Here is a 16,652-nt window from a genome sequence, read left to right as displayed (position 1 = left end):
GTTCTGTAAACATTAAAAATAATGTTTGTGACATAACCGTTGGGTACAAATGGTATGACAATGCAGTTGTTTTTGGACAGTGATTGTGGTGAAAAATACAAATATTTATTCTTGTCTATGAATTAGAATAATCTCAGTTCATACTCCTCCATCTGCTTCCCAGTGCTACATGAAAACGTGATGTTTTACTTCCATCCTCAATATAATCTATGCTTATCTAAACAAAAAACAGAAATATTTAAAGTACATTAATACAGATTTATATATCTACTATAAAATATAAAATTACTTGCTATGTATAAACCTGAAATATGACAGAGAACTGATACTGTGAAAGTTCATTATCCATTTGCATTCATTTCATCGAACATAACAAATAAAGGCAAATATGATTTATTCCTTACAGAAGATTACTGTATCTACTATCCATTAAAAAACAAATCCAGTGTTATTTAAAAGTTTAAAAAAATCCTAAATGTCATTTATCCCATATAAAAATATTATTCAATGAATGGATGAAACTAGATTAAACTAAAGGTGTGAATCCATGTTTGAAGGCTTTGCAAAACTCAGTTTCTGATGTGCTGCGTTTCAGTCAACTGTTCTATAACCTCTGCAACTGTGGTGCACTTCCTGCATCAAACTGACATTGGTTTGGCTTTACGCAAACACAAAGTTATTTATAGCATCTCTCCCACTTTATTTTCTCCCTCCCATTCTCTCCCTCACTCTCTATTTGCATTTCTGCTATGCAAACAAGAAACTGGTGTCAGCTGCATCAGTTCTACAGGCCTAACTTGTCCCTTTTCTTTCTCAAGCCTCAATCTTTTTCAAAAATTTTCTCCTCTTCTGTCTCCCTGTAGCTTTCTACCTCTCCCACCTTCACCCTGTTTTTCCTCCTCCCTTCAACCTCTCTCTCTCTGTCTGTGTTTTCCTTTGCTCAATTGTTTTGCTGTAGATTTGACCGCTATGATTAATGACCTCGAAGCCACAGGAAAGCAAACACAGAGAGACACGACATGCATGCTGTTCTCTTACAAACCTCCCTTTTTCCTCATATATCCGCTACTTCTATGTTCACACATTATGACTTCTAGGGAAAACATCTTCGAATTAAGAGTCAGATTATACAAAGTCAAGATTTGGTATACTTTTCAACTTATTTTTCCTTTATTTTCATCCCTTATTTCCTGATTACTTTAGTAGATTAAATGTTTGCCAAAGGCCTTTATTATAATGAATTACGTGTTTTTTAGCATCATCTACTCTAAGGTCAGAGCCCTTGTCTGTCTTCTCTCTGTTTGAAATGAGGAAATTAATCTCAGTGGTCAGTTAAAGGTCTTGGAGGCTAGCAGTCAGAGGTCAGTGGTTAGAGATAAGCATCAAATTAGGCCTTCAGAGTCTTGGTCAAGTACACTTCAGCTAGGTGCTTGGCTGAACGAAGCTCATTCAGAAAGATTAGAATTGAGTTTGGCCTTTAATAACACAAAAGAAAAGGTATGCAAGTGCAGCTGGTTAGCTTAGCGCAGCATAAAGACCAGACACAGTCTCATCTAAAAAAATAATTGCTGCTAAAACTTCTTGTCCTTACTTCTTTCTAAACAAATAAAATGTAATGAGATAATGTGTTAACTGGTAGGTTTCTAACCCTTTTTTAAAGGTCTTTACTCAGATGAGCTGGTTCCTCAGCCAAGTGAATCTAATTGCCTGTTTTTTAAATTATTGTCATCAATTTGGTGTCGAGACAGGAGAATGGTATTGGTGGTTTCATCTATGTCTAGGCAAGAAAGGGGAGTAATTTCGTTTCACAAAAGGTAAAATCATTCCTTTTGACGTACTCCAGATTAGAGTGAGAGCATTAAATAAAAATCAGCACAGCATGACAACCGAGGTTTGTAAAAACTGTGTGTACAGTACACTCACCAGTTGTTAACCTCACAGTACCAGGAAATGATTATTTTTACCTTTTCCTCTGATTTTAGATGGTGTTTATTATTTTAACAGCTCTGCCCTTGGAGACTCCTCCCATTGTGTAGCAAGAGCACAGTTGCAGACCTCAGTTTGCTCCTTTGACATTTGATATAATTGTTTTGCACTTACCCTGTTTTGCTCATTGAGATCTGGTTTGCAGTTGTGAAAATAAACTATTCTAAGACACCTTGACATCTAGCACAATGTGAGTAGGACAGCATGTAAAATCATTCTCCAAGAGCAAGAACGTGATTGTATTTTCATTGCAGAATACAATGATTGTTCCTTCTGCAAACTAATAGTGCTATCAGGCAGAAATTATTGCACTAGAAGTAACAGTTCCATCAGAGGCTGAATGATAACATGGAAATGGAACTGGGGCTTCGAATTGAATAATGTTGCAAGGAATTGCCTTTGTACTTTGGTTTGTTTGCTGCCCTCAATGTGTTATGTATGAAGATGGAAATAAATGTTAATGAAAACTGTGCTGGAGTTGAATCTGAGTATAACTTAAATGGAAATATTGGAATGTTAAGGGAAAAAAATCCCAGAATTGATAAAAAAGAATAAGTGATTTGCATAAATTGGTCCCTGCAACACTTTGCATGTGGTGAAAAATTGCTACAATAAGACCCGGGTCCATTTTCAGTCACCATGCCAGAGCTTGAGAAACACCCTCCCACTCTGACTCACTGTAGGCACAAACCAGTCACGTTATTTGACCTTACAGTAGCAACAGTAATTCATCTCGGCCACTACTAGCTGTCTTGAGGTGTGTTTTGTTTTCTCATAAATGGTTGGTGCCAAATAGTGTCAGACAGAGAGGGAGGGAAGGCCTCTGGGAGAGTGTGAGCGAGCGTGCGTGTGTGTGAATGTGTGCGCATGTTTATATGCCCGTGTCTTTCGAGCTGCGGCCTCTGGCTGTGACCCCAGTGTTAATCACTGTACAGCCAGAACAACCACAGGCTTCTGTCGCCACTACTGCAGCTACAGCCCTTCTCCTCTCCTCCTTTATGTCAGTGTCATTCATGCTCCCTGTGCTTTTTTTAAATGTATCTCTCTAACCCCCCCCCCAAATACCTACAGTATGTTCCCTACTTGGCCTCCTACTTGCACAAGATCGCTATCCCCTTCCCCATTAGCTCCAGGATACACCCTTGTCGTTCTCATCGCCTCTCCATAACCTCAAACTGTCACCTTTTCTCTAGCCTATGCCTCCCCTTTAGGCTTCTTTAGCTTGGTATTTCTGAGCTATGAAATCGTTGGGCTGTCCTGTCCTGTCCTGATTTAACTAGCAAAGTGCAGAACAAGCTAAAGGCTGTTCTCTTTGTGTGTATCACTAAATAGGTGGCAGGGTTGGTAAAAATGTTGGCTTGGGATGTTTTTTGTCATGTTTTTCATGTTGTTTTTGGTTATTAGTGTATTACGTGACAGGCTGGTGTCATATCATAATTTGATAAATTTGATAATGTTTTGCTTTACATTTATGATTTTTTTATTTGCAAATATAACAAGCAATATAAACAAAGACGATCAGCAACTTGTGGGTCTGAAAAACTTGCAAGTATGCAGAAGTGCCAAAAAGTGTACTTCTTAAAATGTCCACTTGAGGCTGGTTCCAGAAGCAGGTCAGTCCCCACAGACTGAAACTGTGAAACTGGTTAAATAACAAGTTTAACGGCAGAGAACGTAGGTGACCTTGTTTGTGATGTCGGTGACTTTTAGACAGCTTTTAATGCAATGATCTGAATTTTTCCGACAGTGTGGTTAGTTGTGCAAACAGACTATACAAGTTTTGTTCCACATTCTCTTTTTGTATTTATATTAATTTGAATTAAGGGTGTGGTGGTTAACACTATCACCTGTTATCAAGTAAGTCCTGGGTTTGAATCCCCTGGCCGGCTGGGGCCTTTCTAGGTGAAGTTTACATGTTCTCCCACAGTCCAAAGACACGGATGTTAGATTCATTGGTGATTCTACATTGGACTTAGGTGTAAACGGTTGTTTGTGTCTCTGTTTTAGCAGTGCAGTAGATTGGCGACCTGTCAAGGTTGCACGCTGCCTCTTGCCCCATGACAGCTGGGGTAGGTTCCAGCCTAACTGCCAGTCTGAATTAGATAAGCAGAATATGGATGGATGGACTTGCAATTAATTAGCAGACCTGTGCATCTCACACATATATTCTAATGATGCAGCTTGGGTAGCACTCGAGTCTCTTGTCCTGACGTAGTGAATTCTGGCTCTAAAAAGCACATAGATGGCAGCGATCATAGTGCTAAAGCTGAAGCTTCAAAGTGGGGCTAAAAAACAATTGGTAATTTCATGGTATCTACATCTTTTTGTTTTTTAAATGTAATTCCATGTGAAAAACTTGTCTCATCTTAACAGAGTGATCTTAACAGAAATATTTTTTAATGCTTGTCTTTGTTAACATTTAAACTAGAAACTCCTGTACTTGTTCAAGCAGACGTTCTAGCACAGTAGATCAGTTTCTTGATTAATACTACGTAATAGCTGACTTACAAAGGTTATTTACTGCCACCAGTGCTGCCTTTGATTAACCTTTCATGCTTACAAATCAGCACCTACAGAGCCTCAGAGGCTTGCAAAACAATATACTAATAATGGCAGTACTAGCAGGCTAATGTTGAGAAAGACATAGATGACTGATGTTGCACTAAATGCAAATGTTAATTTAACACAAATCAACATTTGTTAATTTGCATTAAATACATGCAGTAGTTGACGATGGCAATGTCATTAAGTAAAAAAATAATCTAATGATGGTGGTGGAGCAAAACTCCCCAGAGGGACAATCCCCGAATATTAGATATTTGTACTTTATTTTATGAAAATATGTCCCATACATGTTAAACTATTTAAAAGTGGTGGACTCACTGACCAACCAACAGACCGTTTCATTCTAGCGCGATTGGAAAGAAAATGAAAAAAACCTTTTCTTTAGTAGATATGAATGTGCAAGATTGACTGACTGAACCAACTGGGTAGTCAACTAACTAGACATCGGTGGCTGCAGTTGCGATTATTACTCTGTTGTGCCTTTGTTGCTTCATGACACACGGAGAATAATGGCAGTTAGGTGTGCATAACACTTACAAACACACACTCAGGCTGTAGGCAAGCTAAGAGGAAGAGTGTGAGTTACACAAGCTTTGACAGGGCCTAATTATACAAGTCTCTAATGAACTGTAATTACTGACATTCACTGGAGCATCGAGGTCTATTGCAGTCATTAGGCTGCAGTGTTACACTCTTTCTGTATCGGCACTGACTGACAGAATTTCTTTTTTTTTTATCCCTTTTGTGATCTGTTGGCCTCTGCCTCACTGTTTTCTCATCTCTCTCTCTCTCTCACTCCCTGTGTCTCTGCACTACAGTTTGATGGTGACAACATGTACATGAACGAAAACAATCACGAGTTCCTCGCACCAAACCAGGTGAGTCCAAATTTCTAATAATGGAAGACCTTAAATAGTCTTGAAGCCATTTTTCTTTCACTGTTGTCAAGTCTTGTTGAAATGTACAATAAGTCGCTGTTACTGAAAGGAACCACACACTTATGTGACATAAGCTGAAAGCAAGTGGACTAAAGATATTTTATTCTTTTTTAGACTCACAGATATGCCACACAGAACATGCTATATTCCATATGTTGCATGCAAACAAATAAAATGATGTTACAATCATTCAAAGAGCAATTAACAGTAAAATTGGTAATGTAGTAATAAATGCAACATTTTTACATATGTACTTGACAATGAAATTTATGGACTACTTAATCTGCTTATTCAAATGCCTCTTTTAAAATTAAGCACTGTAAGCGCATTTTTTAAAGAACTATATTCTTGAAATATAAGACATGATGTTTATTAAATATACGATTGGTTACGTCATAATATAAAACATAAAACATGTGTTCTTGTCTTTTATAAGTTGAAGCTGAACACTGCTGCTACGTTTATAGTGCAGTAGGCACTGGGTTAGCAATTCATCACAGTACTAACCTATCATGATTAGATTTCTGCTAAGTACACAGAAACCAGAGAAGCTAAACCAGTGAAACTATGCAAATTTCCCATAAAAAGAGCGTTGACCTTACTGTAAAGTGACAGTCGTCATACAATTTTACTTCCCTATATTCCTGATATTCAGTCATTCTCTTTGCACACAATTTTGGCAAAAGCCGACATAAAGAAATGTTTTGGCTTCATTACAAAGAATTTATTAAGTTAGAATGGGCGAGTCACTGCTCTTCTATAGCACATGGCAACCCTGCCAGATACACTGTAGCACAGCTGGTCATGAACAACTGGGAGACCATATGGTTGTGTTTGGACTGGGGGATTTGTGGAGTTTGGGAATAAGCCCATCTGACATACACAGGGGAGCGGGGAATTTGTCCCTGTCAATTGCAATTATTAAAACCAACCCGTAGGCTACAGTAGTTCTGTGTTTCAGTTGCATTTGCTTTTTTGCTAAATTTCTTAATGCTCTGGTTTGTTAAGGTTTGGCTTATGGCCCAGAGTAGGACACAGAGCTGCTTGTGTTGTCTTTTCTACACATGTAAAGTTAATTCAGAAGGCTCAGACTATTAGGACTGCCACAAAGTCATTTTAAGTGGGACAGCGCTGTTATTTGACAGATTTGTCATGCAGATACTTCACTTTCTAAAAAACTGCTAACCACTACTTTTATCAGTTAATTTCATATAGCACATGTGGCTTTACTGTAGTGCTGATTGACTGATTAGACATCAGCACCAGTTACTGATGGGAGGGCGAAGCATTGCGGTTTGTTAGAGAAGACAAGAGTGAGCGGCAGATAGGTAGAAAACAGGGAAGCAGGAGACAAAGAGACAGAGGGAAATAGCGTGAAAGATGGTGATAGGATGAGAGACGATTTTGCTTTGCTCTGTGTTATACTTTGTTTACTCAAGATCCCCTCACATTTGACATGTGCCTTGCTCTATTCTCCGCTTCACCAAGTTTAGCCTCTCGTTCCCTCTGACAGCTAGAATCAGGGAGGCCTAAGGGGTGGACACACACTCTGACAACAAAACATAGAGATGGGAAAATCCAAAAATCACTGATCTGCACCTCTTTAGCTGTGCTACATTTTTTATCCAAGCAGATTTTTAAATAGTGCGATCGCGCTGGAAAAAAGTCACTGTAAATAAAGGTTGAGGGCACCTTTGTTGAGACGGTTCACTGAACTCTGTCAATTTGAATAATCGTCACTAACCCATTCTACTTACTCTTACATTACACCGTCTTCGTGGTCAGCACACACAAAATGTAACCTCACTCGTTTTATGCATTAACTTTTCAATTAATTATTTCGTTGTAATGTTCTCAAACTACCACTCGGTAGCTCATTTTCATCATGCATTTCACATCAACGACATCATAAGCACTAATAAAGGGATTTTTTATATCCATGCATGCTTTCCGTTTCAGTGTTTAATCACTAAATTTGGAACAAAGCCGCAGTTTGATTGACATTATCAAAGCATGTTTTGATAAAGTGCAATCATTTCTTGCACTAATGCGACACGAAAAATACGATTCTATACCTGCTAGTATATGCTTCGTGTTCCTCAGAAGCAACTGCATTAACGCTCGTGCTGTTTGCAAGTGTTTAGGTAAAACAAGACTTATCCTTTATTAATTAGTGTTATTCTTACAGAACAGTTGGGTGCGGTATACAGCAGTGTGCTCTGCTATTCTCAGTATGTTCTATCTCGAACTTAAACTAATCATACTGCCTAAAGCTGACTTTTCTGTGGTTGCTGCTTTATTATCTCCCTCAACTTATCTTTCACCCATTTTCTCTGACTCCCCCTCTTTTGCTCTTTTGCTCACTGTTTCTCTTTTTCAGTCTCTACCCCCGTTGCATTTAAATGCATTTGGGTCAGCAGTTCTGCCTCGAAACTCTGTGAAGAGTGTATTTTTCAGTGCTCGGCTTTCTCTCACTTCGGTTTCACCATGTAATTGCTCTATTTAACGTGGCTTACCTATATGAATTAATTTTCTATATGTCTTGCACATTCATATAGGTCATTCACAGGGTGCTGGTGAGTAAATCTGGCAACGCAACCTTATCAGACTGTTCAGTGCTTAGATGGGTACGTTCTAGTGATGAGTCACAAGGAAATGGGGTCAGTGCCATTGTCATATCGATGTTCCCATGAGCATTGCTGTCTGACCCTCCTTAGTTCTCTGTAGAGTTTCTTTTCCCCCCAAGCAGAGTGACAAAGTGTTAGTGATTCAATGACAAGGTCATGGACCCTGGTCTTAGCATCAACAAGCTCTTTGTCTGCCCCTGTGGCCACTGGCCATTGTCCTGGCATCATTGTAGAAAAGAGTAACCAACGAGAAGAAGCTCTGGTATTTCCTAGTGTTGTCACAGTTTGAACTGAGAAAATCTCCACAGTGGCAAGGATTAGAGCACCTCCTAAGTAGAGAGGCTTTTGTATCATAAAGGTCTTAGTAGACCAGATCACCTGAGGTAAGATTCCTCTCGCTATAACTAAACAGAGCAGTGCGAAGCGACACGATCAAAGATAATGCACTGTGAGAGATTCCTTCTCATAGCTCCACAGCAAAGTGAAAGAAACAGTATATACTTCATCAGCACTTTACCTTGACAATGTTTTCTTTTGATGTCTTTCTCCCTGACTTATGAATTAATTTAGCAGAACTGCTGTTTGAGAGAAATATGTCACAGAAAAGAGAACACGAGGAGGAAATGGAAGGGGGAGGGGTGGAGATGGAGAAACTGCACAGGGGAATAATTCGGCTAATGGAGTGACTGTTTGGATATTCAGCAGAAGTAGGAATGGAGATTATGATCTCGCAATTAGCGTAACAAGGTTTTATTGATTGGCTGCTGCTGTAGCGTCTTTACTGCCAAGACTCTGCATGTGGCTTTAACATGCACAGTGTGTGTAGCCCAGCCAGTCACACTAGTTCTACTACTACACCACTACCAGAGCAGAATCTAGCTCGGTGTTACCATCGAGCCACGGCCATTTCCTGATCATCAAAGCTGAAATATTATGGATTGTCGAGTTGAAAGGGTCTGTTTGAATGCCTGATGATAAAGTGGACTACATTTGCATTTTCCGCTCACTTTTAAGTTAATGCACTGCCCTCCTTCCCCTTTGAGTGAAAAGCAGGTATAAAAAGGCAGCTTCTGATAGCGAGCAATTTGAAAGTTTGTCTGCCTGTTTTACATGCTCGGAGTTCGAATGATGTTTTCATGGTAAGTTTGATGCAATTTCTCATCTCACTTACTATTTTGTAGCTCATTGCTGGCAAGGATTATGGAAGTCCCATGGGTGTTGTAATTGTAATTAGAGAGGTGACTGCCAACAGCAGATCTGTTAGACATGTTAGACACGGAGAACTAGACAAAGATCGATGGAAATATTTTTATTTTTGTTTGGTTGGGGTTTTTTTTAGGACAGTCAGCAGCTGTGAACATCATTATGTTTATTAAACAAGTTGTCAGATTAAACTCATAATGGGGCTTTTGTGTGATTTTTTTTCATCTCGTGTTTAATGAGAGATTTATTGGCATAAGAGCTCTTGTTAACAGATCTGAACAGATATGCCTGTCACATATTCTGGTGCTTAAACTTGCAGGAACTCCCCCCTTATGAATATGATTAAGTCCTTCTCTAAAGCTCCCTTGTGTCTCTCATCTTCCACCATATGTTTCTGATGAGCCATTGTAGAACATGATCCCATAGTCTTTTATGTCCAACCTTTGACAAATCTATCACCTCTTCCCTCTATGCTCTGAATTAAAGGCCCATTCCACCTTTCCAGTTTAGATGAATAATTCTCTTGTTTGGCAGCAGCCCAAAGCCCAGCCAGCATGTCTGGAATCTTGGTGGAGCCTGATTGGTCCGGTTCAGTCGTGTGTGACTGACAGGAAGCCCGCTGATTGGGGGAGACCGTATCTTTGGATCGTTGCACTGATTAAAGCCTCTCGGCAGCATTTTGTACACTCCCGCCGTTCGGGGTCCCCGCACTAGCGCCCTGGCACTGCTGGTCTGAATTACAGCTTGGTCGCATTAGTCTGATTTACAGCTTCCTCCTGCTGTTTAGATTGGAGTTGGGTACCAGAATGGCAGGCTCCTCCTCTACTACACTTCCACCTGCCCCCTCCTCTTCCTATTGATTCCCCTACTTTGTGCTTTACCCTCTACCCATCACCCCAATATCTCTAACCCTTTTTCTGCTGCCTCTTTTATCCCACCTCACCTGGTTTACTTTCCTTTTGACTCTCAATCCTCTACTAGTTCTTCTAGGTCACCCTTTTCTTCTTCCCCGATCCCTCAATTTTGCTTTTTTTTTTGCCTTCATTCCACTTCCCAATAAACTGTCCTCATACTCCATGTACACCCTTGTACTTGTCCTTCTTTTCAAATGTCCCTCTAACCTCTGACAACATCCCTTTACCTTTCCTACCCAGCAGATCTCCCTCTCGCTCTTTCTCCCTTTCGCTCCCTCACTGCATCTTTTGTGAAAATGAAAACAAAGAGCAGCCTGCCAAAATATTTCTATAGCCATTCGCTGACGAAGCAGGGAGCGGAGACAAAGCAAAAAGATGTGCAGGCATATTTGTCGCGGCAGCAGAAAGATGGAAAGCTCTGTCCCCGTGGCCTTTTTACAGTCATTTGGAAACTCCCCACCTCTCTCTCCTCTCTCTCTTGCCCTGTTTAAAAGCCCTCTGTTTGAAATACTCATCTGACATGGCATTATATATAAATGCACAGCTGTGTATTTGTATAAGGGCCTCGCTCTGCTAAGCTGTCCGTCCCCATGTTGCCCTAGGTGATCAGATGAAACTAATGCGATTCAACTTTAATGTGTTTCTGCAGGCCTTTCACCCAACTGGATAAAACAATAAGGAACAAACACCCACTCTTGCTAGGGTATAATAGAAATTGGGAAATGCAGTGTCTAGTCAGCCTTTTCATAACTGTTTTTTATTTGTATTTATTCATTTATTTTTAATTTTTTTAGTAAAGTTTCCCATGAATTGGTTTTTCCTCACGGCTGTGAAAAAAGGTTATGGGTTATTATAGAGGAAAATGTACCATTCAGCCACAATTCATTAGCAAAATACCTGGTTAATTATTGATGCAATATCTTCAAGGTATGAAAAAAGCCCAGACTTGCTATCGATCTATGTTGACTTATTTCCTGTGCTTAGAGAAAGTAGAAATGAGGTGGTACAATTTCTCTTATTAAACTAGTTAAACAGCGCACAGCAAAAATGTTGGTACAAAGCCTAAGGCAAAAAGGCTTTTATAGTTTTATATTAAATGTATTTGTGAGTTGGTTTTATCCCTCTATGTAGTGCTGTAGGGTGGGGTTATAGGAAACACAGTGGGCAAGAGCAGAACACAGACCGCAAAAGCCAGCACACAATCTAACCCTCGCTGTAAAAATGTACAGCGGATTGACTGGACAACAAGACACAGGTGGGAGCACTGCACTGGGGCCATAATTAACCACCCCACACTCACTGTTCTCAATGAGGGAAATTACAAAGGAAGGAAGATAAAGACAGGAAGTAAATACAAAAACATGACACACTATAGCTATCAAAGTAAAACAGCCAAAAGCCAAATAATAAGGATGCACTAAGACAGGTTAACAAAGAAAGCACCAAGACATGGATGAGATAGAGGAAGGAGAAAACAGGGAAACACTGAGATACTGGACACGAAAGAACATTAGAAGAAAATTAGAAACTCTGGAAAGAGAGACACATTCAAATATGAACTGATTACTCGACAAAAAACCCTAGATCCCTTTGGTTATCGCAAATACTCCCATACACAATGACTAATATGCAGAGAAACTAACAGAGGAAAGTTGGACTGGGCGTGTTAGGTATTGTAGACAAATATTCAAATCATTATTTTTTTTTAACTCATGGTAGTCCCAGAAGTTAAGTACAAATAAAAATATACATTTATTTGACAGTTTAACTGTTACTTTAATTACATGCATTTCACTACACCCGTAGCCGCCGACAGCTATGGTCAAGCTCTGACTGTTGTATATAAACAACTTAGCTGTAAAACTGTGGCTCTATTCATAACTTTATTCATAAATAATTAAGCTACTGTTATTGCGCTTTATGCATGAATGTTGGATTTAGTTTACTTTATGACTCTGCAGACATTTAATGAACTCCTGCAAAGATCTGTGAGCAACTAATATCATTTTAGCTCCTGTTAATACTTCGTCACATCAGAATATAGAACCAAACACCTGACAGGACTAAACATAACCTATGTTTTGTCTTGTGCAATGTTTATGGAACAGTATGTGCCGTGATCTAGCAATAGGCTTGATGTTCAAATTCTGTCCTGCAAGCATTTTCAACTTGAGTGTTTTTCATAAGGGAGGAGCTTTGATGCTTCCCTTGATTTTGTTGCAAGATTTGTTTAGTCAGCATGATAGCAGTAGACTGATAGTGAAAGCATGTGGCATGTAATGAGAACTGGAAACACTGTACTAATCTGGGTTAGCACTGAACCAAACATACTTAAAAGAGTAACTTCTATATCTGAATTTGTTGCCAACTTATGACCAAGAATTAGTATTCACATTAGCATCTCGTTGGGGTTGCACACATTAACAGTACAGCTTGCTAAGAGTGACTATGCTAATATCCTGAGGTTTAATTAATATAAATAAACTGGCATAAAGCTTGTGATAGCTGCTTGAGCTGATATCCCTGTGTTGATGTTGTTTTTGGATCAACATACTTAATGTTGGTCAAGGTTCAATATTGCACGTGACCAGTTCTGAGTGGAGATCAGCAGTTTTTTGTGTTTTTTCATGTCACAAAACTATGACATCATATGGTAGCAATGTGATTGGTAACTTGTAGTGCTGAACCTGGACCAACATTAGTTATTAATGATCCAGGGACAACACTAATACAGGTATAGGCACCATGTTAATTTAGTGCACACAGCAGCTCGCAATTATTAGATAAGCCTGAATGTTTGCTCTTAGTGTATTTTGTCATGTAATTGGCAAAATTGTTGCTTGATGGCATATTAATGGATTAAAAGCCTGTAGTTATCAGAGTATACTTCAGAGTCAAGATACATGAAACTATCATCAGAGACATTGAATACAGTAGAATCCTGAATTGAAACCTATGGGAGAGTTTGTTAATAGCAGAGGTGGTGGTAGAAGTATAACTGAGGGTGGGAAAAGAAGCTTTTTAAGAGTTTACTTTGGGGTAAAGTTGGCCATTGGATTTTTTAAAATTCAGTTTTATTACCTGGCAACCACTAAAATTAAAGTAAATTAGGATAATGCTTCAAAAAAGAATAAGCACCCAGAGGCGTTTCAAGATGGCTGCCCAGTGGCAAGACTTAACGGCAGTTGGTGTAAAATAAATGACTTGAGGCTGTGTTAGAGAAACTCTAGGAGCTCACCAAAATCAGGTAGCTGCCTTCTGGATCGACTGACTGACCGGCACGCAGCCTAGTTAAGGCTAGCATGTTCTTGTGTACATGTAACTCCTTTTGTGGACACTTTGGTGATACATGAAGTATGACTTGCAGAGCAGAACTCTAGTGAGAGACAGGAAGGTTCATTGACCCTGGAGAGCTGTCTCCTCCACTCTCCTCCATTCACAACCAGCCTCTTATTAACAATGGCACCAGGAGTACGACGGTCCAGATGTTATTCTCCTGCTCCCACCAGCTGTGCCAGCCTCCAATACACAGCCTCATTGACTCTGAACCAGCGAGGCAAGACACTTAAGAACACACTGACACCGGACTCACACAGAGTGTGCAATCTCTTACAGTAGGTTTTTGTTTTGAAAAGGGGGATTCCTAAGAAATGTTCACAAAAGCATTTAAGAGCTGAAATGACACACACATGGACACACAAATGCCATATGCACTCTCACCCACCACATGCTCTTTACACCCCCTTCTCCTGGTGTAGAGTTAGCAGCAGAGTTATTTGTGGCTGACAAGATCCTAACAATTCTGAGAATAATGCACATTTGTTTGGATGACTGCGCCATCAGCACTCCCTTTGTTATTTTGAACATTGTTAGAGTCAGTTTGTAAGGATCCATCAACGCTTTATTCTGCTGGGGGTTTTTTTTTTTGTCCACTTGTTCCTATAACAATAATTAGTTTTGTCATTCAGCCACAGTAGCACTATTGTCCACCTCCTAATAATGATTTTTGACAGCGGGCACAGAAAAGTAGATAACTGAAGAGTCATTAAAAATTAAAAAACAGTTGACTGGCTGCTGTTTTGGGCCTTGTCGAGTCTCTCTGCTTCTTTGACGTAGTCGTAACTCAGCAATACCTGTGGCTGTTGTTAAGTGTTGTTGAACAGGCGGTGGTGTGCCAATGAGAAAAGCTGAAAAGGCTCGGGTGTTTACGAGACATGGCTGCTCCCAACATGAAGCGACAGAGGGACTCTGGAAATAATACTGTATGTGTGTCAGTATAACATTGTAATTCTAAATTCACACTGTCACACAATAAGTTTGCTTGGGATTCTAATTTGAAAAGTGGGATTCATCTCTTTCCCCATGCAGCTTGATTTTCTGCTTCTTCCTCTCCGGTTCATCCTTTCTCCTCTCACTCTCTCCAGCCCTCTTCTCCACCCACACACACCAGTATCAACATCAGCATCACTCTAGATGACTATTGGGAAACCTGAGCTATCTTGTGCAACCATGGTTTACTTTTTCCAGCTGCACATACTGGGGATCACAGTTTTCACTGTATGGCATCTGCATGTCATTACCACAACAGGGTCCTGAACTCTTTCTGTGTTTCCAACAGCAAATACAGATATTTTCAAAATAAATATCAGCAAACAACTCAATTTGACACTAACACTTTTCTATTTTATCATGTTTGACAGCTATTTAAGAAAGATTTTATTGTTGTGTGTCAATTGAAAGTTCAGCAGCAATTATGTGGTTCTTATAGTTGACAGTGCTTCTCCATTAGTTATCTCTTTTGCCAATATTAAGTGTTTTTTGATAGTGAAGAAGAAATAGAGACAGCAAGAGCAAGGAAGGTCAGTAGCACATTTTTATTGGATCAAATTAATATGGAACAACCCCCCAAAAAAATATTATCCTCAGAGGGCAGTTAGTTACTCGGCACTTCCATCCGTTTGCAGGATAAAAAGAAAGCATATGAGAAACAGAAAGAAACAGAGGTACAAGGGAGATTGTGTTTGTTATTTGATAAAGCCTCCCTTATAACCTCAGCATGTTGTGCAATAGCGCTGGCTCTCCTTCAACTCCGCGGCGTGCCACTTCAAATTAGTCGCTTGTGGAGAGGGTCTGCCCCATCTTTGCAAAATGCATTAGTACACCACTCAGAGCCTCATACAGCCTAGGGTTAAACACAAATTATATCATTTCTGTCATCCAATCAAATCAGAGCGACCTCTTGACCTGCGAGATGAGTCAAATGCATAATGAAATATGACATGACACAAAAGCTCTGATTCTAATCTGTTCTGACACGCGATCAGATGAGGATGACCTCCTGACCTTGACTGACAAGTGAGACGGGCACTTGGAACAGGATATATGAAGGAAGAAAAAGGGAAACTTAAAAGGAAAGGGGAGAAACACGTGCAATTAGAAAGACTGGTTTGAGTCAGTGGTAGGTTAGTTAGTAATCAGCTCAGGGTCTGGGGTGAATAGGGCCATCTGCATCTTTTGACTTTAGACAGTTGGTGCTCACCTTAATTATTCTCTCCATATTTTCCTTTCTTCCCATTTGTTTCTCCGTGGGGTTTATGTCTTTGAAAGGGTTTATTTCCTCTCTCCTCACCCTCCTGTGCCACTCATTCACTGAACACATCCCAAGTACAGCATCTCAGTCCCCAGAGTTCCTGTTATGATTTCTGAACAGTAAAATACTGACAGATAAATAAAGCAGCTGGGCTGTTTTAGAGGGAGATGAGATGACAGAGGGATGGATAGGAAGGGGGCTGATCGGGGTCTAAGGAACGTGGAATAGGGCCAGAACTATTGGGGCTTCACAAGGGACAGAGCTGAATGGGCAAGCCAAGAGAGGAAGAGGAAAGTGAAGGTGTAGGGTGGCTGTAACTGGATCTCCTGCCCATTTCCATTCCCACTCTTGTAAGATATAGTAGCAGAGGAACAGCTATGGCTTTAATTAAGCCTGAGTTGAAGGAAAGAGATGGATAGATTAAAGAAGACGCTATGAGAAACAAGAAAGGGTATCAACAACAGCAAGCCAAGAGTTCACAGCTCTTAGATTATGTGTTTGAAAATAACTGATCTCTGTTGTCAGACAAGCATTATTTGCCTTTGCTGTATTACATTAAAACGAGAGCTTTGTGTACACTAGTAAACAGGATCATTTTTGAATATACAGTATAAGCCTCCTTTTGCGAGAGCAGTGACAGAGGGAATAAAAAAGTTGATGCTCTTAAATTCATCCCAAAGATAAATCCACTGTTTTCTTCATAAACCGGACTGCATGGAGTGAGAGATAACAAGGCCTTACTTGGCTTGCAGAGTGCTGCACGGTGAATTTTGGGAAGGTGTCAGAACGAAGAGTGCCAGAGGTGATGGAAGCAGTGATGTATGGGTAT

The 16,652-nt window shown here is 39.9% G+C and overlaps 1 protein-coding gene across 3 annotated transcripts in view; it reads left to right on the top strand.

Annotated features, from left to right (window-relative positions):
• LOC147331282 (TOX high mobility group box family member 2-like) overlaps positions 1 to 16,652 on the top strand; it is an 85,896-nt gene that overhangs the window by 38,808 nt on the left and 30,436 nt on the right. For all 3 annotated transcript variants that reach the window (XM_086293499.1, XM_086293497.1, XM_086293498.1), the window contains exon 3: positions 5,370 to 5,429. In XM_086293499.1, the coding sequence (XP_086149625.1) occupies positions 5,370 to 5,429 (60 nt within the window). The remainder of the gene's footprint in view (positions 1 to 5,369; positions 5,430 to 16,652) is intronic.

The sequence above is a fragment of the Aulonocara sp. 'chitande type north' Nkhata Bay genome, linkage group LG5 (assembly GCF_057382095.1).
Source record: "Aulonocara sp. 'chitande type north' Nkhata Bay isolate Kocher_YH1m ecotype deep benthic linkage group LG5, A_spYH_male_GT1.1, whole genome shotgun sequence".
In the NCBI taxonomy this organism is placed as follows: Eukaryota; Metazoa; Chordata; class Actinopteri; order Cichliformes; family Cichlidae; genus Aulonocara; species Aulonocara sp. 'chitande type north' Nkhata Bay.
The sequence above is the reverse complement of the archived record's forward strand: the minus strand, read 5'-3'. Positions and strand labels throughout refer to the sequence as shown.